At 36.8% G+C, this 26,735-nt stretch overlaps 1 protein-coding gene across 6 annotated transcripts; it reads right to left on the bottom strand.

Moving 5' to 3' along the window:
• Positions 1 to 3,794: 3,794 nt before the first annotated feature.
• On the bottom strand, positions 3,795 to 26,630 carry LOC121865041 (zinc finger protein 714-like). Of its 6 annotated transcripts, none has more exons than XM_042364359.1 (6): positions 25,892 to 26,627; positions 19,727 to 20,138; positions 12,950 to 13,099; positions 5,858 to 7,751; positions 5,392 to 5,737; positions 3,795 to 4,339 (listed from the first exon to the last, which is right to left on the bottom strand). In XM_042364359.1, exons 4-6 carry the CDS (start codon positions 7,149 to 7,151, stop codon positions 3,823 to 3,825), a joined length of 2,157 nt encoding a protein of 718 aa, XP_042220293.1. In that variant the 5' UTR covers positions 7,152 to 7,751; positions 12,950 to 13,099; positions 19,727 to 20,138; positions 25,892 to 26,627; the 3' UTR covers positions 3,795 to 3,822. The 6 variants fall into 6 exon arrangements, with proteins under 6 accessions (XP_042220293.1, XP_042220295.1, XP_042220294.1 ...); XM_042364361.1 differs by lacking the exon at positions 25,892 to 26,627 and adding an exon at positions 20,340 to 20,940; XM_042364360.1 differs by lacking the exon at positions 12,950 to 13,099 and having other exon boundaries at positions 25,892 to 26,626.
• Between the last annotated feature and the right edge of the window lie 105 nt (positions 26,631 to 26,735).

The following is a 26,735-nucleotide window of genomic DNA, read 5'->3' as shown; positions in this document are numbered from 1 at the left end:
GCGTACATGTGCACGCACGCACACACACACACATAGACAACAAACTAAATTGGAAACCACACGTCAGTGAAGTTGTCAAATCCTCCAGTTTCCGTCTCCACCTCCTCCGCCGACTCAAGTCCCTCGGAGTTCCTGCACACGAGCTCCTCAGTGTTTACACAACATTCATACTTCCCAAGCTCACCTATGCCTCCCCCACCTGGTCTTCCTCCCAAATGCCACACAGCAACACCTAGAAAAAGTGCAAAAAGAGGGCATGCAAGATTATTCTCTCCCCTTCCTACTCCACATATCAAGAAGCGCTCAACACACTGACCCTTTACTCTCACTGACCATCACCACGACCTCATCTGCAAATTTGGTAAGAAGCTTCTACACCATCCTCGACAACCGGCTCCTACTACCACCTGAGATCCCTAGTCCGAGAATTGCTGTTCGACACCACAACCGCATCCAGCCCATACGTGCACGAACTGATCGCTATAAGAACAGCCCAGTCCCAACCATTGTAAAAATTATCAATAACTTGTAATAAACCAGTGTATTCACTCCCAGTAAACACTACTCCTTGCACTGTCACTATGTTGAAATGAACTGTAGTTTGAGCTTTTCCCCATCTAGTTATTATATATCTTATTTGTGTCACTTATGTTACTTGTATATTACAGTATTTGTAATTCGAAACCCATTCCCCAAATATGTAACTGTATATTTTCAGCCTTCTGGCTGCCAAGCTTTCAATAAACCGTTAATTATTATTATTATTATTACACATATACTGTAGGAAAAATCAACGAATTCACAGATTACTTCACTCATTTTCTGCTAAATGCCAAGAAACATTAACATTTTACATAAAAAAATATTATGATTTATTTGTTTCATAAGTGGGAAAAAAGATTGTTATTGTAAACTAAAAATATCTTAACCCTTTTCACGCGACATGCGGGGTAACCCGCGCTAAGGATTATAGTAATTAAACGCAACATATGGGTATATTCCACGGCCTTGAAAAACTTTACTGATAGAGGTGACATGCGGGGATATTGGAAGGACGCTCAAATCCCCGCCAAACGCCGACTGCTGCCATCTAACGAACTCCCAGGCAACTACAATCATACTGATGTGTTTGTTGTGACGTCTCGTTGGATCACATGCGGTAGGTGATTTACAGCTACTCCTCGACTTACGACCACCCGGACATACGACCGCCCAGTCGTATAAAATATTTTTAAATTACGTACAGTGGTCCCTCGGTTAACGAGATTTCGATTAATGAGTTACCTTCCATAAGATTCTTAACTTCGGTTAACGAGCAATCCCTTGATTAACGAGTTTCTTACGAGCCAACCTCCACATGTTTTAGCTTGCATTTGGCGGTCCACCAGCTGTAGTATTAGTCCGCCAATACAGTAATCGGTTCTAGGGCTTAAATTCCTTACCCTTTTAGTAAATATCAAGAAGTTTATGCTATTCAATAATTTTAAAAGTTTAATATTAAATTTTTTAGTCATTTTAACAATTATTGAACATAATTGAAGGTAGGGTCACTAGTTTGTGGCACGCCATCCAGCCTGCCAACACAGCATACAGGTGTCAGTCTTTTTGTCTTTTCAGTGGAGGTAACATCTTGCTTGAGACTCTTCAACTAAATGCTTTTTTTGTGTTTACAAGCAAATTATTGGTCATTTTGAAGTTTATTTTACATATTGACAATATATAATGCAGTGCAGTGTTGATTTAAAGAAAATGATCTTGAATTACACCAAGAGAACTTAAATTTTATGGGTGAAATGGCGCCATGGGGTGACTTCTCTTCCACCCCAATGCCTTCTCTTCTCCCTTCTCCTCCACCCCCATTCTAATTCCCATCATCATCCAGGAGCCTTCTACATACACACCTCAAAGTAAGTGTACCTTTCTACCTTTTTTGTTGAATTTAGGCAATTTTCGGTGAGCTGGAACCAATTACCCAAAAACCCATTGAAACAATGGTTTCGGTTAACGAGCAACCTTCTAGAACGGATTGTGCTCGGTAACCGAGGGACCACTGTATTTCGAGTCTCGACGTTAGTGATCGCGCTGTGTACTGACAAATTTTCATTTGTAGTTCCCTTTAAAATGGCTGGCAAGCGTAAAGATGAGAGTTCTCGTGGAGCTGAGAAGAAAGAGACACACCCATTTTAGATTTTCTATGTACATATTATTTTTGAATTTTCGACTTACGACCTGGTCGTTGGTCCCTAACCCCATTGTAAGTTGAGGACTCACTGTATTGTCATTTTGTTGATAATATATATGTTTTTTTCATGTTATACCATACATGTATATCATCAGTATGTCATCCTGTATAAGCTACTATACCAATATAACCTTGTCATTGTTCAATTAAGTGGAAACATGTATATCAACGTCAGTGTTTACTCATTTTTTTTATTTTTTTTATATGTGACTTTTGGTTCCAGATTAAACAAAAATTATATAAAATGTGATTGTTTGAAATTCGTTTTTGGCTGGATAATTGACACTTTTCTGGAACCAGTGCGAAAATTAATTACGCTTTTAAAGGGTTAAGGTGGACATGACGATAAACTGCTTCACTGTCCGTGCTAATACAATATTGACATTACTTTTGGGTTGGGTAGGATATCAATTTTGGTGGTTTGACCCACAGAAAAATACCTAAATCATAATGTGGCCCCTGACTTAGGAAAGGTTGCCCATGCCTGCTGTACTGTAAAGATATTGGAAGAGAAGGATAAGGCTTGATGTGTTGGGAAGAGAGAACTGGAGAACACAGAGAGTGGTGGGAAGCGAGGATCACCAGAGTGACATAACGCTATGTGGGAAAGAGAACACCAAGGATGGTGCCAGGATGCATGGATGGGGGAATGAAAGAGATGGTTCATCGTGGTAGAGAGAAAATAAAACATGTGCAGTGATATATAATCCATAACTAGGATCTCAGATGTCTAAGGGTCTGCTAAATCCAAACATTTACAATATCACCTCTCACCTCCACATAACTGGTGCCTAGTGCACAATGTTAATGGTTCTCAATGTCTTTACGCAAATCATCATCTTTTTACCTTACTGTTGGATGCGTTTCTTATTTTACAGCAATTCAGATTGTCAGGTCTGTACAATAGAGTACAGTACAGTACTGTATATGAAATTACTACAAAGCAATTGATATTTATGAAAATTCATGTAATTATTACAATGCAATTACAGCCTGCATTACACACAGCTGTTTACTCACAAAAAATAGACTACACTACATACAGTACTACTAGAGGCCAGACGCCTCCTTGGGCCAACATGATGTGTCTCAAAATTTGTGGAGGCAACTGTGCTTGTGTACACTGTGATATATCTAGCTGAGTGGTGTGAAATAACCTCTTAAAAGTGGTCAGACTAAGGTGTCAAGTATGTAATACCTGTTCTCTTATTTATGAATGTTAATATTTTCTGTTTGGTTATAGTTTACAGTCAGATTGGTGAATAGAACGTCATAGCCTCCTATATATTGAATGGTGGTGTAGCATCAAGAAAAATGGGGGAGGGGGAACCCTCCCCAGGAAGTAGGAGAGAGGAGAAGGTGCACCATGTTGCGAGGTCTGCCCCATCATATTGCAATCGTATTAAGTAAGCAATCCTCTTCAATCTATGAATTCTGATATTTCCAATTTGGCTCTATTTAAGAATCAGATGACTAAATACAGTATGTTGAGCTCACAGTATTTTCAAAGGTATATTTTTACTTCAGATTTAGGGGATAATCATATAGCCAAGACAATAAATTATTTAATATTTGAAAAGTCAGTAATGTGTCCAGCCACCCTCCTTGTCAATCACTGCCTGTAGCCTGTCTGACATACATGAGATGTGGTTTCTTAAAAGCTGGGGCTTGGCCCGGCACAGCTCCCACCGAGTCTTAATGTGGGCCAATAAGTGATCTGAGGTTTTTTCCCTTTCTGGCTTCCAGGTGTTGACCATACTCCTCCATATGTTCTCTGTGGGGTTGCAATCAGTGCCCTTGCTAGGCCAATCCAGCAATTGCAAGTTCTCCTGACCTGTGAACCACTGTCGAACTACTCTGGTCATATGTATGGGGCAGCTATCTTGCACAAATATGATGGGGCCAGGAGGGAAGGGGAAGTTCCTTTCCTGAAGGGATGGAAGGAAAAAATCCTGCAGAATATCAATATATTTTGCTGCAGTGAATCTCCCCTCAAGTCTGGTCACATCACCCATCCCATGGATGGAGATCCAGCCCCACACATTACATGTAACATAACCAGACCGAGCCTCCTCACTGATGTTTCGGCGCTCATACCTGTAGATGAATAAAACAAAAAACAAAAAACACCAAAAAAGTAATTTTGTTGCTTCACGAGACTGATTTCCTAAAATGTTGTTGACACCATTTGGTTGGAAATACAAGCATACATTTTTCACCCACAGTGAGAGATGTAAAGAAACTATGAATTTGCATAGTATTGTGAGAGAAAATGATGATACAGTGGTCCCTCGTTAACGAACACAATTCGTTCCAGAAGGTCGTTTGTTAACCGAAAATTTCGTTAACCGAAACCATTGTTTCAATGGGATTTTGGGTAATTGGTTCCAGCTCACCGAAAATTACATACAAAGTAAAAAAAAAAAAATGCAGTAAAGTACACTTACTTTGAGGTGTGTATGTAGAAGGGTCCTGGTTGATGATGATGATGGGAATTAGAAGTGGGGTTGGAGGAGAAGGGAGAAGAGAAGGAAGTGGGGGTGGAAGAGGAATCACCCCATGCTTCATGCCGTCATTTCACCCATAAAATTTTAAGTTCACTAGGTGTAATTCAAGATTATTTTCTTTAAATCAACACTGCACTGCACTATATATTGTCAATATGTTAAATAAATTTCAGAATGACCAATAATTGTACTGTAAAAATGTAAAAATACTCTGTGTTCAAGAGACCCAGAAGCAAGATGTTTCCTCCACTGAACAGATACAAACTGAGGCCTTGGTGGGTGAGTGAAGTGGCTGATGGACGCACCAAAAACTAGTTCCCTGTACTGCAATTATGTTAAATAAGTGTTAAAATGACTAAAAATTTTAATATAAAACTTGGAAAATTATTGAATAGTCCAACCTTCTTGATATTTACTCCAATTTTAACGAATGTAAGCCCTAGAACCGATTTCTGTATTGGCGGACTAATCTTCCAGCTGGTGAGCAAGCCAAAGCATGTCGAAACATTTTTGTAAGAATTTCGTTAACTGAATTTTTGTTCGTTAACCGAATTGAATATTCTTATGGAAGGTAATTCGTTAACCGAAATTTCGTTAACCGAGGCGTTCGTTAACCGAGGGACCACTGTATTGTAATATTACCTGGTATTATTATTTCTCCAAATCTGCAGTGTGCCATGTTTTGTGAACCTGAAGGTCTTCTCATCTGTGAAGACCACCCTGGACCAGAAGTCCAAATCTTTGGTAACATACTGGCTAGCGAAGGCAAGCCTAGCAGAGCGTTGTTTGTCTGTGAGGCGCTCCTTCTTGACAGGAACCATATGTTGGATTCCCGCTTCGTACAGACGTCTTCGGACTGTAGCCGTGGATACTTCTAACTGCAATTCTTTCCTAATTGCTTCAGCATTCGTAAAGGGGTTTTCCTCTGCCTCTCGTTGAATTCTCTCATCTTGCTGAGGAGTTGTCAACCGGGGACGATGTCTCCCCTCTAAAGTGATAAAATAAAACTGTAAACAAAATGCACGAGCATATAGTACATAAAACATATCAAGATTTCTCATGTCAATATAAATATATGTCATCAACAATAAATTTATTTATATCATACCTAAGTTGCTCAAATTTCCACTTTTCTTCCAACGTTTAATCCATTTGGCCACAGTCGTGGTCGAGGTGCCTAGACGGTGAGCGATGGCTCGTATACTAAGGCCACCATCTCGAAGGCCAATGATCTGAGCTCTAATAGATAGTTGATATTTTTCACCAGTGTGTACTTCCATATGTACCTTCAGATATTTCTTCGTGGAAAATCTTTTATTACACTCTTCACACTTAAAATTTTTCTCACCAGTGTGTACAAGCAAATGCTGCTTCAGATTAGTCTGTGAATCAAAAATCTTTCCGCACTTATAACACTTAATAATTTTCACACTATGGACTAAATGATCCATCAATTGATTCTTTCCATTAAAACTTTCTTCACAATTAACATTTTCCTCATCAACAGTCACATGTGTCTCATCAGAGTTACTGTTTAAACTTACATCAATGTCTTCACAATTAACATTTTCCTCACCAACAGTCACATGTGTCTCATCAGAGTTACTGTTTAAACTTATATCAATGTTTTCACAATAAACATTTTCCTCATCAACAGTCACATGTTGTCTCTCATCAGAGTTACTGTTATAACTTACATCAAATGCTTCACACTTGATATCTTTCTCATCAACAGACACATGTTGTGTCTCATCAGAGTTACTGTTATAACTTACATCAAATGCTTCACACTTGTTATCTTTCTCATCAACAGACACATGTTGTGTCTCATCAGAGTTACTGTTATAACTTACATCAAATGCTTCACACTTGTTATCTTTCTCATCAACAGACACATGTTGTGTCTCATCAGAGTTACTGTTATAACTTACATCAAATGCTTCACACTTGTTATCTTTCTCATCAACAGACACATGTTGTGTCTCATCAGAGTTACTGTTATAACTTACATCAAATGCTTCACACTTGTTATCTTTCTCATCAACAGACACATGTTGTGTCTCATCAGAGTTACTGTTATAACTTACATCAAATGCTTCACACTTGTTATCTTTCTCATCAACAGTCACATGTTGTGTCTCATCAAAGTTACTGTTATAACTTACATCAAATGCTTCACACTTGATATCTTTCTCAGCAAGCAAAGCCACATGTTGTGTTGTTTCACAGTTACTGTCAAAGCTTTCATCAACTTCTTCATATTTAATATCTATCACATCAGCGTGTTCAGTCTTACAGGTATGCATTTGTAAAGCATCATTAAGATGAAAAAAATGTCCACAATATTCACACAGGCACATTTCCTCATCACGTTTGGCCATTTGGTCCACAAAATCAGCCATTTTAAAAAAATTACTTTAGAACACTTTGTATAATTTAATTTTTTCCATCAGTGGGCATTCATATGAACTATTCGTTGTGTAAAAAAAATCCCACTTTTCACAAGTAAATCGGTAGCTCCCATTCAAAATTCTACACATGTATGTGGTTTCTGAGGTTACTCTTGTTTGAAAAATATTTTCCATAAGTGAACTTTGACTTAACAGTACATGGGCAGATCAAACAATCACTTGCCATGTACAGTACAGTATTGGATCTTTCATCACTCTCACAAGGTAATCATCTGGATAGAAACATTACACTAATCATCATGTTGTATTTAAACAACATTTAACAGTGCAATATTTTCACCAGTATTTTCAGGAGAAAGATTCACTTGTGTGAACCTTCTTTTCATCCTCAGTTTCCTAGGATCACTAACTTGACTTTCATATTTGTAACTTATGATTTACACAGTTGATAATTTACATTAACCATGCTTACAAACTTCTCCTGTTCTTGACCTGTTCTGCCTCCTGTTTTGTAGATTGTGGTGAGAGATGTCTGTGTGGGACGGCCTTCTGATGTCCCTTTGTTACATCCACCCTCTCCCACCTTTATGTCTGAAATAGTGAAGCACATGAGGTATACTCATCTTCCAGTAGCTAGATACAAAGAAGCAAGTGGCAAAAAGCTCACAATGCCAGTGAAGATAAGATGGGATTCTGTGTCTGACTGATTGGAACTCTACCTTCAGAATTGTTTAATATAAGCCTCTCTTCCTCTTGATGAGTCACTCTCTCAACCAAGATTATGGACATGAACAAGAGCAATGCACAAGACTTTGCAAACAGACTGAAACCTGTCTCTACTGCCCTTTCAAAATTATAAAGTGTTAAGTGTAAAACAGAGGAAGTGATGAAAATTTGGAAAGATATAATGCACGAATTAAAACAACTATCGTATTTTACAGCATATAAGATGCACTCTCTTGTCTGAAAAATGGCTAAAAAAAATCAGCCTGCATCCTATGTGAAGTTGAGATCTCCTGCACACTAATGAATCTCCCTGTTGCTGTCTCCAGTAGGCTAAATTCTACCTAACTCAACTCCAGAATTAAAAATACGTTATTACTTACTTAAACATTATATTTATTTTTAATTACAGTAGACCCTTCCCATTCGCGAGGGATGGGATCCAAGAAATGCTGCGAATTGACAAAACCGCTAATAGTAACTTATTCTGCCTTAGTGCACTACTGCATACCTATACAGTAAAGCATCGAATAACGATGGTAATGTGTCCTCCAATATTGCAGTGTAAGGTGAATCATCGTATTGCGAATCATTAATTACCATTAAAATAAAGCAATAATAATGAGATGTGTTCCCAAGTGTGACCTTTTCATATCTTTTGTGTGACTTTTTATCCTCTTCCCCCCTAAAAATACAATTAATGAAAATTGCAAACTATGTTCTTTAAATAATGTTTCTGAATGCACCTTATACAATTTAAATGAATAATAATATGGTCACAAAAGAGGAGATGGGACGCCATTGTTTTTGTTTGTGTTTACAGCCGGGAGTCTAGGACGATAGTTCTACAAGAGAAAATAAGACCCTGGTTGTAGCTGTAGTAAAATTAATGTAAAAAAAATTAATATATATGTTTAAAGTAATGTTATTTAATGTTAATAAGTGGAACAATAGACGTGGCTAACCACTAATGGTAAAGAAAAGAAAAGTGAGATAGATTGGGAACGCCAACATATACGTGCGAATTTAAGGATACCGAGTCATTTATCTTTTTAACAATATGTACAAAAGATTCATTTTTGTTTATGACTTAATATGTATTAGATTGAATTAATCTTATATATGCGAAATGAACAATACAATTCATTAATAATACATACAATATTAAAACACACAAGAGGATAAGAGACAGCATTGTTGTCAGTGTTTACACTCATAATATGTTATCCATCTGAAACTGAAGAAAATAAGACCCTGGTTGTTGTAGTAAAATTAATGTAAAAAAATATGTATGTTTTCATTAATGTTATTTAATGTACAGCAGAAGTAACCACTGATATTAAAGAAAAAAGTGAGACTGATAGTGGAACGTCAATGTATACGTGCGCACTCAAGGAAACATAGTCATTTTATCTTAAGAATATGTACAAAAGATTCATTATTGTTTATTACTGAATATGTATTTGATTGAATTAATGTTTATATATGTGAAATAAACAATGCAATTCATTAATAATACATAGAATATTATGAGGAGACGAGACGGCATTGTTTTCGTGAGTGACGATGGTTCCACATAAGAAACTGAAGAAAATAAGACCCTGGTTTTAGCTGTAGTGAACTTAATGCAAACAAATTTAATACCTGTATATATGTTTTAAGTAATGTTATTTAATGTTAATAAATGGAACACTAGAAGTAGCTAACCACTAATGGTAAAGAAATAAGCAAGACGATTGAGAACGCCAACGTATGTACAGTAAGTGCGAACATGTTAAAACCTCGCGTCATTTCTCTCCATATGAATATGAAAGCAACACTTATTTACCGTTCATGTAGGTTTTAAATAATATTTACCAATGTAAAACAAAAATTCTACTCACCAATGGCGGTAAAGTGTAATTCATAAGGACAGCCAATGAATATTGTGTGAGTTTTTACTTAGATGACAAAGTTATCAGGTTCAACTCTGGCTGTAGCTGTAGCTTTCCATAAAGCTGTTGCTGAAACTGTTACTGAACCTGAACTTGTTGTTGAAGCTGCTTATGATGCTGAATTTGATGGTTTAGGCCTTTGAATAATAAAGCTGTCGAAAGAACCTTGCACAGCTAGTGTACTTTCTTTTCTCATTATACAACTTTATGTAGAGGTCATTTATGCTTATTTAAATTTTAATGCTTTGTTCTGTTAATGGATCCACTTCAGAAAATATGTTCATTACTTGCTCCATATAATATCCACAGACCTTTCACCTTTTTCATATCGTTTTAACACATCTAGTTTCTCGGCTAAGCTTATAAATTTTCTATTAGCTTTTGAAACAACACTACCATCACTTGCTCATGTTGAATGGGAATACAAAAATGCTGTAAGAAACCTGAGAAAGTTTTTCTCCTTTTCCTGTTCAGATGCGTGATAACAAAGGGCCCGGGGCCGCCAGCTGCGACTGTTTACTAGTGATACTGGCATCACCACTAACAAGCCCAGCAGCCTCAGTGCGCAAGGCGTGTTTTTTAATTTTTTATAATATTGAGATTTAGTTATTATTTATATGAAAATGTAATATAATTTTTTTTAATTTCATCTTAAATACGAAGAAAATAATGGCGTAAATTGAATTGGGTCCTAAATTAACCAGGGTCTTCGTTAGTTGAACCGTCGTTATCGGAGGCTTTACTGTACCAAACAATTGACCAGCTGCGGCAGCACTCATCCTCTCTTTTAACTTATTTAATAATAAGACTGTCAGGGTCATCACTGATATTTGCCTTTTACATTTCTCTCCACTAGCATCACCAGCACTAACACTAGGCAATCTTTTAGGGACCATTTTACACAAAACACTAAAGTTTTGAGAGTACAACATGATATGCTACGTGGGGTGACTCGTTGTGCTGTAGGAAAAGGCTCGCAAGCTACCCACCATCTGCTTACCGCGAATCGTTGAAATCGCAAATTGCACACTCGCGAATGGCAAGGGCCTGTAATAAAAAAAACAATTATTGTAAATACGAAAGGTCAATTTATAACTACTCTGTACTGTACCGGTGATAACCCGAGACGATTAATGTCTGCACGGCAGACACCCAACTCCTCAAACGTAGCTAAGCAATAACCTTTTCTGAACTCTGACAAGCATTACAATCTATTAATGCCATACCTGCAACATTTATTTTTCAATCTACAAATACATGATACAAATGAAGATTTACAGATAACTTTCTTTTCACATTAACATCTGTTAACATCACTGGTGGCATTGTAGCCAAATTAGACTCGTTTCTCTGTATCCACCAGGCTACTAGGCCAAACTATTGTTTTTCAACTAATATTTTTGGGTAGATTTATTTTTACTGTACTGATATACATGCACACACCATCCTAAATACTTAGTGAAAAAAGTAAGAAATAATTCTCCTAAGGGCCAAACACATAAAAGGAATACATTTCTTTGCACACAAGTTAGCTGGCTTAGTGGGGGGATGGCTTGGCGGTTGGTGGTGGGGGGACATTGCTAGAGAATCGGCAGAGGTAATGCCTCCATTGCTATGGTGAACAGGGAGTACAGACGTACTGTACATACAAATGGTGACTATGTTAAACTTTCATTTGGTTTTGATTTACTGGTTTGACAATACAGGTACTGTAGAGTATTTTTTTTGTATCTTATTTATTGGTAATATTCTATTTATTCCTCACATTTACTGGTACTGTATATATTGTTTTAAGAAAACTATGGCTACAGGAAGAAAATACACACAAAAGTGTTTTCCTAAATACTACCTGCTAAAATGGGGGGTGCTTCTTATATGCCATAAAATACAGCACCTATTCCAGAAAAGGAATTATTCAAATCAAAGAAAAGAAATCATCAAGGAATTACTGATTATCATACAGTACGGTATATTGGACCCCCGTTACCAAGATCACTTGGAAAGCTTTACAGAAGAGGAAGGAAGAGAGTAAAGCCATGTCCCTAGCAGAAGAGGAATATCCAGCTCTACTGCCCATTATACTTAAGATGAAAGCTATAGCAGATACCTTTAATAAGACCTACCGGTAACTATTTATTTGACTCATCAGTCATTCTCATCTTACTCCCTGTTCCTGATGGCATACCTTAAAAGGCAAGGTTGATAACAATGCTACAGAGGATGTTTGTGGGTTGCATACTGCAGCCACTTCAAGTGCCAGTGTACAATGAATATTTTCCCCATGCAAAACTTAGAAATAGATTATGAATAGAAAAGCCTGGAAAATTGGTATTTCTTCATAAAATTTTGAAAGATGATTCTAATTTAGAGTCAGATGACAAGAGAATTTTGTCCTCCAGTAAAGAGCGATGTTAGTTTGAATTATGATTTGTTAAAAACAGTATACAGCCACTCCTCGACTTATGACGGGGTTAGGGACCCAAATCCAGGTCGTAAGTCGAATTGGTCGTAAGTTGAAAATGCGAAGATAATACTGTACTGTACATAAAAAATCTAAAATGTGTGTCTCTTTTTCTTCTCAGCACCACAAAACACACTTTTAAGCTTGCCAGCCATTTTAAAGGGAATTACAAATGAAAATTTTGTCAGTACACAGCGCAATCACTAACGTCGGGACTTGAAAATATGTAAATTGAAAATATTTGGGTCCGACTGGAGCGGTCGTGTGGTCGTAAGTCGAGGAGTAGTTGTAGTCTGCTTAATATTTTTTATGTATATTTCCTTTAACGGTTAATATTTTAGAGTAAAGCTCAATTCCAATTTTATTGAATTATCCCAAGTAGCACGTACTGTACTGTACCAGTGCAATTTATTATTTTCATTGCTTAAAATACAATAATCAATTTGTTTTGTATTATTTCAATACCTGTACATTACAGTTTATAAAGTTTGATTTACCCATCTTAAATCAATTTTGTCATACAACATAGAAAATTATTTATATAAGTACAGTAGTTCACATTCATGCATATATTGAACAACCATGGGGACATAACACATCCCTGTCTAACACCCACATTCATTTCAAATGTTTCACTTTCTTTCCCATTTGTAGGTATACTGTACTCTTACCGTTGCCCGGCTGTTCTCATAGAATGCTTCTCCTGCATTTAAAATAGCCTTCCTCCCATCCCGTACACTTGTAACACCTCCCACAGTGCTTTTCTGTTCACCCATCATTCACCTTTTCCTCCATTCACAGTCCGTGCGGCCAACAGCCCGCTGCAAAGTTGTCACATTTTTTGTTTTACTTAAATTGTATCAACCAAATAAACCAATAAAATAGTGCAATTAAAAACTTAATAGGTGATAAAAATGATACATGTGTGGCTAATGTTAATTTACCAAGCTAACCTATATAAAGCGATCTATTACATTAAAGTGTGTGTGGTTGTGAACTAAACAGCTGACTCACCCTCCATGTAGGTGACATCAGTGCACAGAATGTAAGGTCAAATCTTGGAATTACTGTACATACAGTATTATTAATTCTGAAATGCACCGCTTTTTGAGTTTGGATAGACAGATTTATTGAGTTAAATTATCATACATTTTTCACATTGGTTCAAAATGTTTAATACTAAATGTACTAGAGGGAATATTATCAAAGAGCATGACAGAGATTTATTGAGTCAAATAATACAATATGCAATAATCTTGCATAACTCAAACTATAAAATCATACAATACACAACAGTACACTACAAGATGAAAGTGAGTACCGGTAGCCTAGATTTGCATATAAAGCGTCGCTTCCACCCCTGCCCGCCAATTCCTGTGCATATGGCAGTGGAAAATTTAAAAATTAATTATCTGCCAAGTGTGGTTAAACAGTAGTATCGGTTTCAATTAATAAAGCATGATAAAGCCCTGGCTTAGATAACCAATCGGTGGTAAAATGATCATCTACTGTATTAAAATACAATAGATTAAAGACACATCTAATGTTACTAAACTAAAGGCGTAACGGATACGCTACAGAGCGTCAGGAGAATGAACTAAACAATTCTTAAGATACCACCTTTTCTCACTTCAACACTAATCCCAGAATAAAATTTTTTTAACAAGTTATAACTATCCTTGAGTCGGAGCAACTGCTTCCTTGACTGCTGGATGATGAAATAATTGTCATTTGTTTCACCACACAAAGGAGACAGCTAAGAGTAGCTGAAATCCCACACTGACTTAGCTCAGCATGCTAATTCTTGTGTGCAAAGAAATATTTATTCCCTTTATGTTTTAAACCTTATAACAATTATTATTATTTTTTGCACATTCTGCCAATCTTTGCCTGCTTTGTCAGCTATTTATCGGTTTAGTGATATTTTTTATGAACTCTCTTACCTATCATCTACTGTAAGTGACCTGTTCAGCCTTGTGTTATCTTGAAATGTACTGCTTAGGCATTACCTATGCACTCCTGTGATTAAGTATAAGTTGACAGTGAACTGATATTTTTATGCCTTCCTTATTAGTGATACAAGGTCAGACACTACTAGTTACATACAGGTAACCCCAGAGATATGATGGGGTTACGTTCCTAAAAAATCCATCGCAAGGTGAAGCATCGTAAATAGGGAGCATAATAACATGGGGTTCAATGGGATACATTCCCAGTCAGTCCCTAAACACACATGTATCACTGACAAAAAATCTCCTACAATATTACTATCAATACAAAACAAGTAAACAACACCATATTGGATAAGTCTGGTCATCATTACATGTTCCCTTCGAGGCTAAGGGCTTTAGGTGGAGTGGAAACGTCACTCATGACTTCCACACAGCAAAATTTTCTGGCTTCTCCATCAACAAAGCATAGAAAAATTCTGAATAACTTCAACAAATAACCAAAAGTACACCTTAACAACAGTCATTCACCCGATAGTGATTACAACTTACGGAAGATGACACTGTATGGCAAGACCTGGGCCCTTCAAATAAATTGGCTACACAGGTATAATGATTTTGTTTATTCACCATCATTGCAAGGTGGCCTGTGCAAGTACTATACCCACTTTGCCAAGAATCATAATAAGCTGTTAAGCTAGGCATATTCATTGAAACTCCATTCACACAGTATCACAGAGCATCAGAAAAGCTGGGGCAACATTTTAGAAATGATGGCCAAGACTCAAAAAAAATCACACAAAGATGCAGTAGCAGATACACTTCAGTTCAAAGTAGAGATGGAGAAAGAAATGCAGGGTGTCAGTAAACATTTAAACAAGGCAGCAGCAGTTTATGTGTCAGGAACAGAGACAAGCTCAAGTCTATTGTGAAGATGATAATCTTATGTGCACGCCAGCAAATTTCTCTCCGTGGTTACCGTGATAATGCAAATTTCTTTAATGGTGAACAAGGTTGAAATCCAGCAAACTTCCAAACTTTACTTCAGTTTTGAGTATATGCTGGCGAAAAATTGTTGGAACCACTTTAGAAGGGCTGGCAAGAACTGCACATACAGGTCAAAGACAATTCAGCAAGAACTGATAAAGTTGTGATAAACTTACTTTATGATAAAGAATCAGAGATTTGTTCCTGATATCTGTTTGTGTATTATTTCACTTTAATCACATAATACCTTAGTTAAATACTTTTCTCGATAGTAATGAGAGTGGAAGAAGAGATAGCGTCATGATAGTGTACCCGCTTTTGTTACAAAGTGTCCTGGGTTCGTTCCTGGTGACCCTGCCCCTCAACTGGGAGTATAACCAATTTATTACAAAATTTAGTAAATAATAAATATATCATTACTGTAGTTTTGGTCATGGATAACCCATGGATAATGTAATAACAATTACCAATGGCATATTGCGATCATAAATACTAGAGTAGCAGAGAAACACCCCCCCTCCTCACCCTGAAAAATATCTGTGTCTGCCCCTGGTTCCTCTGCAGACAAAAAATGTACACAATGTATCCCTTGTGCATATCTTGTCAGTTCCACAAGGTAAGAAAGCTTTCTTGAGTAATACTTGATGGCCATGGCATGCCCTGAGCACCAACTAAGGAAATTTCACCATAAAAGACAACTTTTTTTTTATCCTCTTCAACACTGATCGGCAAAACTGCACACAATCATGATTTGTTTATCAAATTTCGTAATATTTAAGGAAAGTTGTCCAGGTTATCTAGCTACCTAAGGAAAAATCTAAATACCGGATAGAACAAAATTATTCTCAATTCAGACCAAAGCAAATCAGTGGGAGAGAGAAATAGTACTTTTCATATTCAGGATTTTGTCCGAATTTTCCTGTAAATAATGATGGATGTTGCTGTCACATGGCCTGTTTCGATGATGTCATATTGCACATGGTAAATGACAAACACATGAGCTTAATAGTAATGTAAATAATAATTACTCAATCCTAGGCTGTTAACTGGGTTGGTCTGTGGGTATCGTTAAACTAATACAGTGGTCCCTCGGTTAACAAACGGTTCGATTAACGAAATTTCGGTTAACGAATTACCTCCCATAGGGATCTTCAATTCGGTTAATGAAGAAAACTTCAATTAACGAAATCCTTACGAACAACACGTTTTGTTGTGAGCATCAGCTGATGGGCTAGTCTGCAAATTCAGTAATCTGTTCTATGTTTACATTCGTTTCCAGTGGAGTAAATATCAAGAAAGTTGTGCTCTTTAATATTTTTGCATTTTTTTATATTAAAATTATTAGTCATTTTAAAATTTAGTGAACATATTGATAAAATATGCAGTACAGGGAGCTAGTTTTTTGTGCGCCCATCAGCCGCTTGACTTAGACACCAGGCGTCAGTTTGGCTTTGTTGACAGTGGAGTGAACATCTATTTTAATGGTGTCTTGAATATTTTTTGCATTTTTACATTGAAATTATTGGTCATTCTGAAATTTAGTTAACATATATAGCACAGTGCAGTGTTGATTTAAATATAATAATCTTGAATTACACCTAGTGAACTTAAAATTTTATTAGTGAAATGACTGCATCAAGCATGGGTCTCCTGAAAAGTGATTTCTCCTCCATCCCCACTTCCTTCTCTTCTCCCTTCTCCTCCACCCCCACTTCTAATTCCCATCATCATCATCAACGAGGAACCTTCTACATACACACCTTAAAGTAAATGTACTTAACTGCATTTTTTTTACTTTGTATGTACTTTTCGGTGAGCTGGAACTAATTACCCAATATCCCATTGAAACAATGGATTCGGTTAACGAACTACTCTGTGGAACGAATTGTGTTCGTTAACCGAGGGACCACTGTACTGTATTGTACATGTAGCTACACAATATTATTTGTTGGAGAAAAACATGTCTTCCATAAATATTATAATATATATAACATTTGACTTTGTTCATATAAAACTTTTACGATTATTAATAACGTAGGAAAGAAAAATTATTATTTACGTCAGAAAGACAACCTCACAAGTTCCGCATTTCCGCCATGTTTGTATCACATCAGCTATATTCTAAGTTAGGATAGGACAGTTTGTGTTAGGATATATAAGGTTAGCTAAGGTTTGGAAGGTCAGTAGTATGGTTCTTCTAAAAGAAAAATTTAGTTTTCAGCTTTGGTTGTTTAAATTTTTCTTAGAATATAAAAATATAATATAAGCAGTAGTTTACGTTACATTAAACTTGGGGCATTCAATTTGGTAAGGTGGTTTAGTTTAATTCATTTTATGACCAATCAATAATATCAACAATCCCTCTTGGGAATGCTAAGTAGCAGATATGACAACATTCTATAATTTATGGTTTATAAAAAGAACCAAACTCACGTACTATACTACCTAACCAAACCAACACAACTTTAAATAAAATACATCTTTTTCATATGTACAGTCGCCTTCAGGTGTAGTGTTACCCCACACCAAGCCTTTCTTGCTCATGTGACGTCACACTCTCGTGTGGCTAGGGAACTGAGTGATAGGGTTGTTTACTGTTAATACTTGCCTTTGCCAGTATTTGTATATTAATATAATTGAAAGAACAGTCATCAATGCAAATAATATATATTTTGGGTTCTGTGATATATGATGTTTCTTACAAAAACGAAGCCTTTGAAGAAATACAATGAAAGGAAAGGAGGGGGCGGTGGGGAGAGGATAGGATTGTAGTGGATACTCTCCCCTACAACTGCTGACTGATCACTTGCCGTCCGCAGGGAGTTCCACAGAGCCGGGCTTCACTCACAGACTGCGCGGTGATTGGCCCGTTACTGTCTTCACCTCAGCCAATCAGCACTGCTGCTCACTTCTCACCTCTCTTCTCTGATTCTGCAGAATCACATAAATACTCCACAGCCTAGCTGTGAAGGTCACTCTACTCCACGGTCCCGAGCCAACAAGACCTCTCAACAAGCTCCTCAACCAACAAGGCCTCTCAACAAGCTCCCCACCACACAGCAATATATATATATATATATATATATATATATATATATATATATATATATATATATATATATATATATATATATATATATATATATATATATATATATATATATATATATATATATATATATACATATATATACACAGTCAACCCTCACATTACGCGGTCCCGCATTCCGCGGTTCACCGTTAACGCGGTGCCCTGCCGGAACCTAACATGCCCACATTCCGCGGTGCGTGTACCCCATTACGCGGAAAGCGGCTGTCAAGCCGCGCCATTTTTGGATCCAAACCTCCCGCCATCCGCCATGTTGTGTAAGAGGCGCGAAAATGGTGCGCACAAGGTCGCCCAGTTATCAAAACATTACCAGTTCTTCACCCGCCACCCACTACAGCCGGCCCAAGTCAGTGATAGTGATAATTATAGTGAGGATATGGACTTATATGAACTTTGGGGGGTTTGACAAAGAGGCCCTGCAAGCCTCTGTGGTGGATAGTGATACAATTGATACAGGTGAGGGCCAATAATCTGCCCTCTGCCTCGGAACCAACCGCCCATCCCAGTGTGCCCAGCCATCTTTTCTACTAATGTAAGTGTTAAAAAACCTAATATTATTGATATTTCTCTTAATTATTAATTGTGTGTGCATGCCATCATAAAGTTAAGATAATTTTTTACTACAACATAGTTGTGTGTCGTCAAAAAGTGGAGTTTGGGGATCGGCCTGGACTCCATTTCAATTAATCCCATATGTTATGTTGTTCACTTTACGCGTTCCTCACTTTCCGCGGTACCCTCCGGGTTACATTAACCGCGTAAAGTGAGGGTTAACTGTATATATATATATATATATATATATATATATATATATATATATATATATATATATATATATATATATATATATATATATATATATATATATATATATATATATATATACAGTATATATATATTAGTATAATTTGCTTAGCTATGTTCATGCATGGTAACAAACTCATCCCTCTTTACAGTTTGTGAGTATGCAAGACAAACATATGGTATAGCAACATAACAGATATTATTGTATGAAAGTTTTTTAAATTTATCAAAACTAATATTGCACAAGGTTTGCTGTAGGATATTTCCATAAATATCAAACTATTTATGTTTTCCACATGTGCATTTTCATGGGATTGTGGTTATTATTTGTTGCAAAAGTGTTACAATGATTTGCTTTGATATCAATCTTGTAATTCATATTGTTATCTAATATCTCGTTGATTTTATTAAATTTACCCATTTCATATATTTCAGATTTTATAGTTAATACTTGAATATATTTAACTATTTAGATGTAGTAGGATAAAATAAATAATGGATGGATACAATATTTATTTCAAAACAAACCATTATATCACTAACAAAAGTAATTTGTTTTAAACTGATAAATGTAATTACAAAAGACATAAATTACTTACTCTGTTATGCTTTATTTAGTGTCACAATACTAATCAGGTTATAAGTGGAAGGAGTGTCATACATGAATCTGGGGCGGGTGGTTGAACAGCCAGTTACAACTTTAGTACTTTCTCCACCCACCATTGTTAGCATTACCCCTTGCTGTCTGCTTGGGAGTGAGGCTACAGTATTTTATTATACAGAATTTGTTGCTGATATCTGTGAAAAAGGCTGCCACTCATCCTTCATGTATTGGAGGAGTTGCTGTGGTGTTCGGTCACCTCCCGTCTCCCACGACCTAACGATGGCTCCCCATACGTTCCCGATGGGGTTGAGATCACACCCTTTACTCAGCCACTCCAGAAGTTGTATGTCTGGCTGTTTGTCGAACCATCGTCTGATGATTCCGGTTGTGTGGATGGGAGAATTATCCTGCAATATTAAAGTAAAATATAATAAGGAAAATAATAACCTGGACATTGATTTAATATATCAATTACTGTATACTGTACTTTGTTTTGTTTGCTAGTTATAATAATTATAAAAGTCATAATCAGGAATTTATAAATACAAATGAATATCATTTCCACTAGAGACCATTAATTCAGAGGAATAGGATATCGTTATTCACACCTGAATGAATATTACGCCCTCGGGATATGGGAGAGAGTAGGTTGGGACGGAGGGATCATCACTTCCAAAATCTCCAACTATTTTTCAGAGTGAAATCTCCCTTCAATCTCAGCTAGCTCACCCATGCCGTATGTTTATCCATCCCCAAACGTTGACTGTCACATGTCCGCTTCTTGGCACCTCGATGTTCTGACGTTCATAACCTCGTGTAGTTGGGCCGCCAATAGTGAAGAGGATCACCTTACCCCTAAAGTCATCTTCAAAGTTGCTGAACCGAGTGTAGTGTGAGAATGCGAGTAAGGTTGTGATATGTGATTATGTCAGCTTGTTTGAAATGTCAAACAACCTCTCCCCCTACTTCTTCCACCCCCACCGCCCCCTCCTTTCCTTTCATTGTGTTTCTTCAAAGGCTTCATTTTTGTAAGTTACATCATATATCATATCACAGAATCCTGTTATCGCCGCTAGCTTCAGCTATAGTGCTGGTGTGTGATGCCATTAAATCTTTCGACCTGTGACCTCGCCAGATGTAGAAGTGTTTACAGACAAGTCCTGGTTCTGCTGAGTGGACTGTCTTAGACTGGTGGCGGTGCTGTCCGCCCCTCCATGAGACAGATCGTCCTCTCTAGTGATGCTGTGAAGACCAGCCTTCTCCTGTCCGAGAATTTGCGCTGGGACGATTTACGCAATACTGTTTTTTCTTGGAACACCATACTGATCTGCATTGACCCGCACTTGTAAGTACAGCCTAAGTGATGACATACCCCTCGGTACTGAAATATTGTTGAATAATTACGCCTACTCGTTTCTGCCTAACCTGGAGTAATAAGACAATGCAGAATGAAGCGAAGCTAAGATTAATAGAGTTATGAACTTTGTGTTATGTCAGTGTTTAATAAATTGTAATTAAGATAAAATTGTGTGAGACTAACTAATTATGTATCAGATGGATCACCTTGTAATATTATGAACGCCTTCTCCTCTGCAGGTTTTGACCACAACAATAAATATCGAATGCGTCAAAAGACGGGTTTCAATCATTCCCTTCGACTTGCCAGTAACCTGAATGTCCTTAACTAAGGCGTTTACAATCCAAAATATATATTATTTGCATTGATGACTGTTCTGTCAATTATTAATAAAAAAATACTGGCAAAGGCAAGTATTAACAGTAAACAACCCTATCACTCAGTTCCCTAGCCACAAAAGAGTGTGACGTTGCCACATGAGCAAGTAAGGCTCGGTAAGGGGTAACACTACACCTGAAGGCGACTGTACATGCGATCACCGAAAAGAAAATATGGTGTCAATCTTGGGGTGGCAGTGGACCGCATCCATTAACTGAAAGCAAAAGAAATCGTAAAATTTATATCAAGCAAACGTATTGCTTATGCATTTCTTGTCAATATCATGCGGCAATAACGCTTTTACTTTCGATCGTGAAATGCTGTACAAAGAGTGGTTAAGGAGCTCAATTGGTCTTATTTCAGAAATTTCCTAAAGTTGGCACTAGGTGTGTGCTGTAAATGTCAAATATTACTCTGTACTTTACTTATCCTCTTCGACACTATTCACCCTGTGAGTCGTTTAAGCAGTTGATAACATCTCTGTTATGCACTGTTGGCAAGTACTGGCTCAAGAATGTATCAGTACCTGCACCAGCATTGGGTCAAGTTTTGAATGAGCCTCATAATGTGTTGTCTAAAGGTAGACCCTGCTCCCATATGGCATCATGAAAATTGTGACCAAGTCCCAGGTTGCTGATCTGATTTTCTGCCACATTTACTCACAATTGCAGGGTCTCAATTGTTTCTCTTACTTTGACAACGCAACATACATACAGTACATGTACAGTAATACCCCGATTTACGCTGTCAATTGAACCCGCGGAGGTCCGCGTAAAACGAGTAAATGGAATAACAGAACATATGGGATTAATTGAAATAGAGATTGGGCCGGCTCCCAAACTCCACTTTTTCCGACACAATACAGTGGGGTATGCTATAACGAATCTAATTGGTTCTAGAACCTTGTTCGTTATAACATTCGTTCGTTATAGGATTAATCCGTTCCAGGCCCCCAAATACAACCACTTAACACTGAAAAATATAATATAAAATTGTAAAATTTGTAAAAAAGTGCATAAATATGCATCTAAACCCCTGAAATAAAGAATATCATTAATATTTGTAATAAAAAAATAAATTAGCAAAAAAAACAAAAAAAATCTTTTTTTTTTGCTAATTTGCTAATTTTTTTTTTTTAATAATGTTCGTTGTAGGAGTTTCCTTCGTTATAGCATTCTCAATTTTATAGGTAAAGCCGTTCGTTATAGGAATATTCGTAGTAGGATCCGTTTGTTATAGCATACCCCATTGTACCTATTTTGTAGTAAAAATAACATCTTAATTTTATGATGGTATGCACACACAATTAATATTTAAGAGAAATACAGTCGCCAGGTTAATGTCCATTCAAATAATGGACTCAACTCCCCCCCCCCTTTCCCACACTCACTGGCTCCTCCCTCTCTGAGAAATGTTTGGGTGAAAACACTGGATTTTAAGGTATAGTAATAAATAATACCTCAAACTAAAGTTAGGATAATATAATTGACACTGCTGGATTCCTTGCAAGACCAGGAATATTTTGAATATACATGTCATATATTTTGCACAAAAGATAACATATTTGCTCTGTGTAAACAAAATTCATACATTAGGTCTAAAATTTGTATGTCTAATGCAAAATCCATGATGGTTATATTCAAAATGATCATCATATTGTAAGAATTCCAGCTATCTAAATTATATTCTGGCCGGGTTATTTTGTTTGAATTTTATGAGCTAAATAAAAAAATTATACTTCACCCGCGTATATGAGTAGATGCACCGCATAAAGTGGGAATTCCGGTTCTGGCAGGGTACTGCGTAAATGTAGAAACGCGTAAACCAGTAAACCAGAACCGTGTAAAGCAGGGTATTACTGTATATTGTTTCTCATTCTTGACGGTTTTTTTTTTCATTTTTGTATGTATTATTTTTTATTTTTTTTTGTATTTATTATGAATTATTATTATTAGTAGTAGTATTATATTACACTCCCCGGGCCCCGATGTGGGCCAGTGACCTGCGCCCAGGTGGACTGGTCCCCACCAAAAAAAAAAATAAATAAAAAAAAAATAAAAAATTATGGCTATTATTATTAACATTATTTTTTATTATAAATTTTATTAATTATTATCATTATTATATTTTCGCCATCCCTAGGCCGATGTGGGTCAATGACTTGTGCCCGGGTTGGCTAATCCCCGTTAAAACAAAATCTGTGCCATCACAACTCTGATAGATTGTTCCAAGAGTTGACAAACCTCATTTTGAAAAAGTTTGCCCTCAAAATTTTCTAAAATGATGTCTCTACATCCAATTGTTTATGAAGGAATTAATTAAAAAAAAATCTGACGTGTTAGCGTGGTGTCGTCTGCTTTTTTTTGTTTACGCTCAGACCGAACGTACTCTCACGTCTACTAAAAAAAGTAAAATTGCACCATGATGCTTCAAAAAAATTGCTTTTATTGATACCAGATATCAAAGTAAGTACAATACACTGTACTTTGTTTAAAATGACAGGAGGTCTGTCCCCCGGCTAGGAAGTCAGGTTAGGTTAGGTAGGTTTCTTCAGTTGATTAGGTAAGGATCAATTAGGTTCTATGCATTGTCATATAATTTTTATTACTTACTATCATCCAAAGAACATCTGTAGAAAAATTTAACAAAATCGAACAAGGCTTTTTGGTGTTAGCCACCTGCCATTTTTTTTTCATTTTTAATTTGAATTAAGACAGTACATTTTGGTGGGGGACATTGTTTACATCTTACTCACTTAACTATGTCCGCCAATCAGCATTGCTCTTGGTGTCACGTGATACTCCTACATGTGCTCAGTTCTGAACTTTGCTTGGCTAGTCACAAGATGGATTCTCTGTGTAATGGGTGTACTGTACTTTGTCAGCTTGACAAACCATTCACCGTGTTTTTGAAAATAAAGCTGCTGCTAATAACATTTTTAACTCATGGCATTCTGCCAACCTGTGAAGTGTGCAAAATGTATTTCAGACTGTCACTATCATCAAGATATTTACCTATGGTATTCTAATACTGTATAGACAAACTCGCCAAGATAAAGGAATCTCATTGCAGCTTATGCATTTCTACATTTGAGTGGCACTTGGTTGGCCAAAGTACCTACAATTTGCATCACTTTATCCTCAAGTATCTGATAATTAAGGTAAGGTTAGATAAGATTAGGTTTGATTAGGTTAGGTGGTAATTACAGTATATAGGTCTACCTCACGAGCGAAATTGATTGAAAACAACTATAATAATGCCAGATTTTCATTGTTGTATTATAGTGGACACTGTTGTAGTTTGTGGAAATACAGTATGTTAAAAATTTATATTCTTAAAATAAAAGCTACTTAACATTTGTGGCTGTGAAGAACATACCTAACCAAACAAACCTACCTAACTTCCCCAGTATATTAAACAGAAAGATCTTGCTATGACATGGTGAAATTTGAGGGATTTTCTGGACGCGAGATGATACGGCCGCATTGGTGCTTTTCAGCCCTGGCGGGTTAGTCCTATATTATTAACCGGTTAGGTTTGTTTAGGTTAGGTTTGGCTTTGGGCATATTACTTTTGTTATGTACAACCATCTCATTCAGGGATTTTGGCATTTGCAGTCTGTAGCTCTAATAATTCTGACTCTTTTCTTCTATGACACTTACCTCGTAAATGTCAAATAACGGAGACATTGGATGTGATTTATTCTCGTTTTCATATATGGGAACACCTGTTACTTGCTTTCTTTACAACCGACCCACTCTTGCTCGTTCGTCTCTTAACGTCCACAAAAAATGTAAAATTACACCATATCACTTCAACAAAGTTACTTTCATTAGTACCAGATGTTAAAATAAATACTTACTCTTTAATATGACATAGGGTCAGCCCCTCATCGAGGAAGTAAGGTAAGGTTAGGCTAGTTTCTTTGGTTGGTTAGGTCAGGTTCTATTAGGTTCATTATTATTCGCTTGTACGTGTTAAAAATCTCAGATTCCATGATTGTACGTAACTAAAATTTTACCGTTTTTTTCTTCATAATTTTACCCCACAAAAAAAAAACCTTTACTTCAAAGGCCTGGGAGTGGGAGGGGTCATATCACCATAACGGCTCCTTCCCAAAGAAATGAAGGGCAGATTCCACCAAAACACCACAAAATAAACTAAAATATATATATATATATATATATATATATATATATATATATATATATATATATATATATATATATATTCTGTGGTACACACTTTCAGAATTTTTACCGTTTCTTAAACCTTTGGCTTCTTCAACATGAAGCTGTGAAATCTTCAGGCGCCTACTTAAGGTGCTGAAGTGTAGGTATGCAAACAAGAAAGGGTAACCCAAAACAGGCGAGTTTTACCTAATATCTGTCAATAAACATTAATAAACACAATGAGTAAACCCACCTGATGTAGTCAGAACTTTAGGTTCGTTAACACTGGTAGTTGCTTTAGTTCCAGTGTGACTCGGTGTGAGTTGCCGTTGTTATGTGAAATTTTTACCCAGTTAAGTACTGCACCAGAAAACATCCAATGTGGGTTAAAGAATGAGAGAACAGCGCGGCGCTCTACAATAGTAGCTCGGGTATACTCTCAGGGCGACCATTACCCTTCATCAGTACCATTTTCACCCCGGGTAGAGCCCGCCATCTAGTGCATGAGGAAGATACTAAATTAGAAAACGCTTCAGAGTAACTGCTTTAAATAACTATTCCTTGCCTATACCGCCTTCAGTATAAAACTTTTCATTTATTATTAATACTTACCTACTTAATGTTATTAGAATATTTCAATTCAATATGTACTATACCATATGCCAGGCTGGAAATCATGTACATATTTAGATATTGTAGTGTTACTTCACTCCCATATACATACATAAGTGACTTGTTTCATGGTATAATACAGTACTTGTGGGGAAACATTTCATATGGTTGTGTTTTCAGTTATCAGTACTACTAATGGCTCATTTGTGTTCACAATCATTCAAAGTGCATAAACTGAAAATCATGTGTCCCCTTTATACTGACAAATTAGTTTGCTTGCACTATAAAACCATCCAAAAAAATGTATGGGGAGAATACATTGTAGTGGATTTCTCCCCTACAAACGCTGTTTGTCGCTGAGTAGCCGACCCCACGAATTCCAGTGTGTGCCTCGTGGTCTAGGTCAACCAGCACCGCCATACATCACGGAGGTCAACTACTAAGCCACGCCTACCCCCCGCTATTTAAGACCTGACCTCGTGGTG

This window comes from Homarus americanus, unplaced genomic scaffold, assembly GCF_018991925.1.
Source record: "Homarus americanus isolate GMGI-L3 unplaced genomic scaffold, GMGI_Hamer_2.0 scaffold2539, whole genome shotgun sequence".
NCBI lineage: Eukaryota > Metazoa > Arthropoda > Malacostraca > Decapoda > Nephropidae > Homarus > Homarus americanus.
Note: the sequence above shows the minus strand (reverse complement) of the source record. Positions and strands in the feature narration are given on the sequence as shown.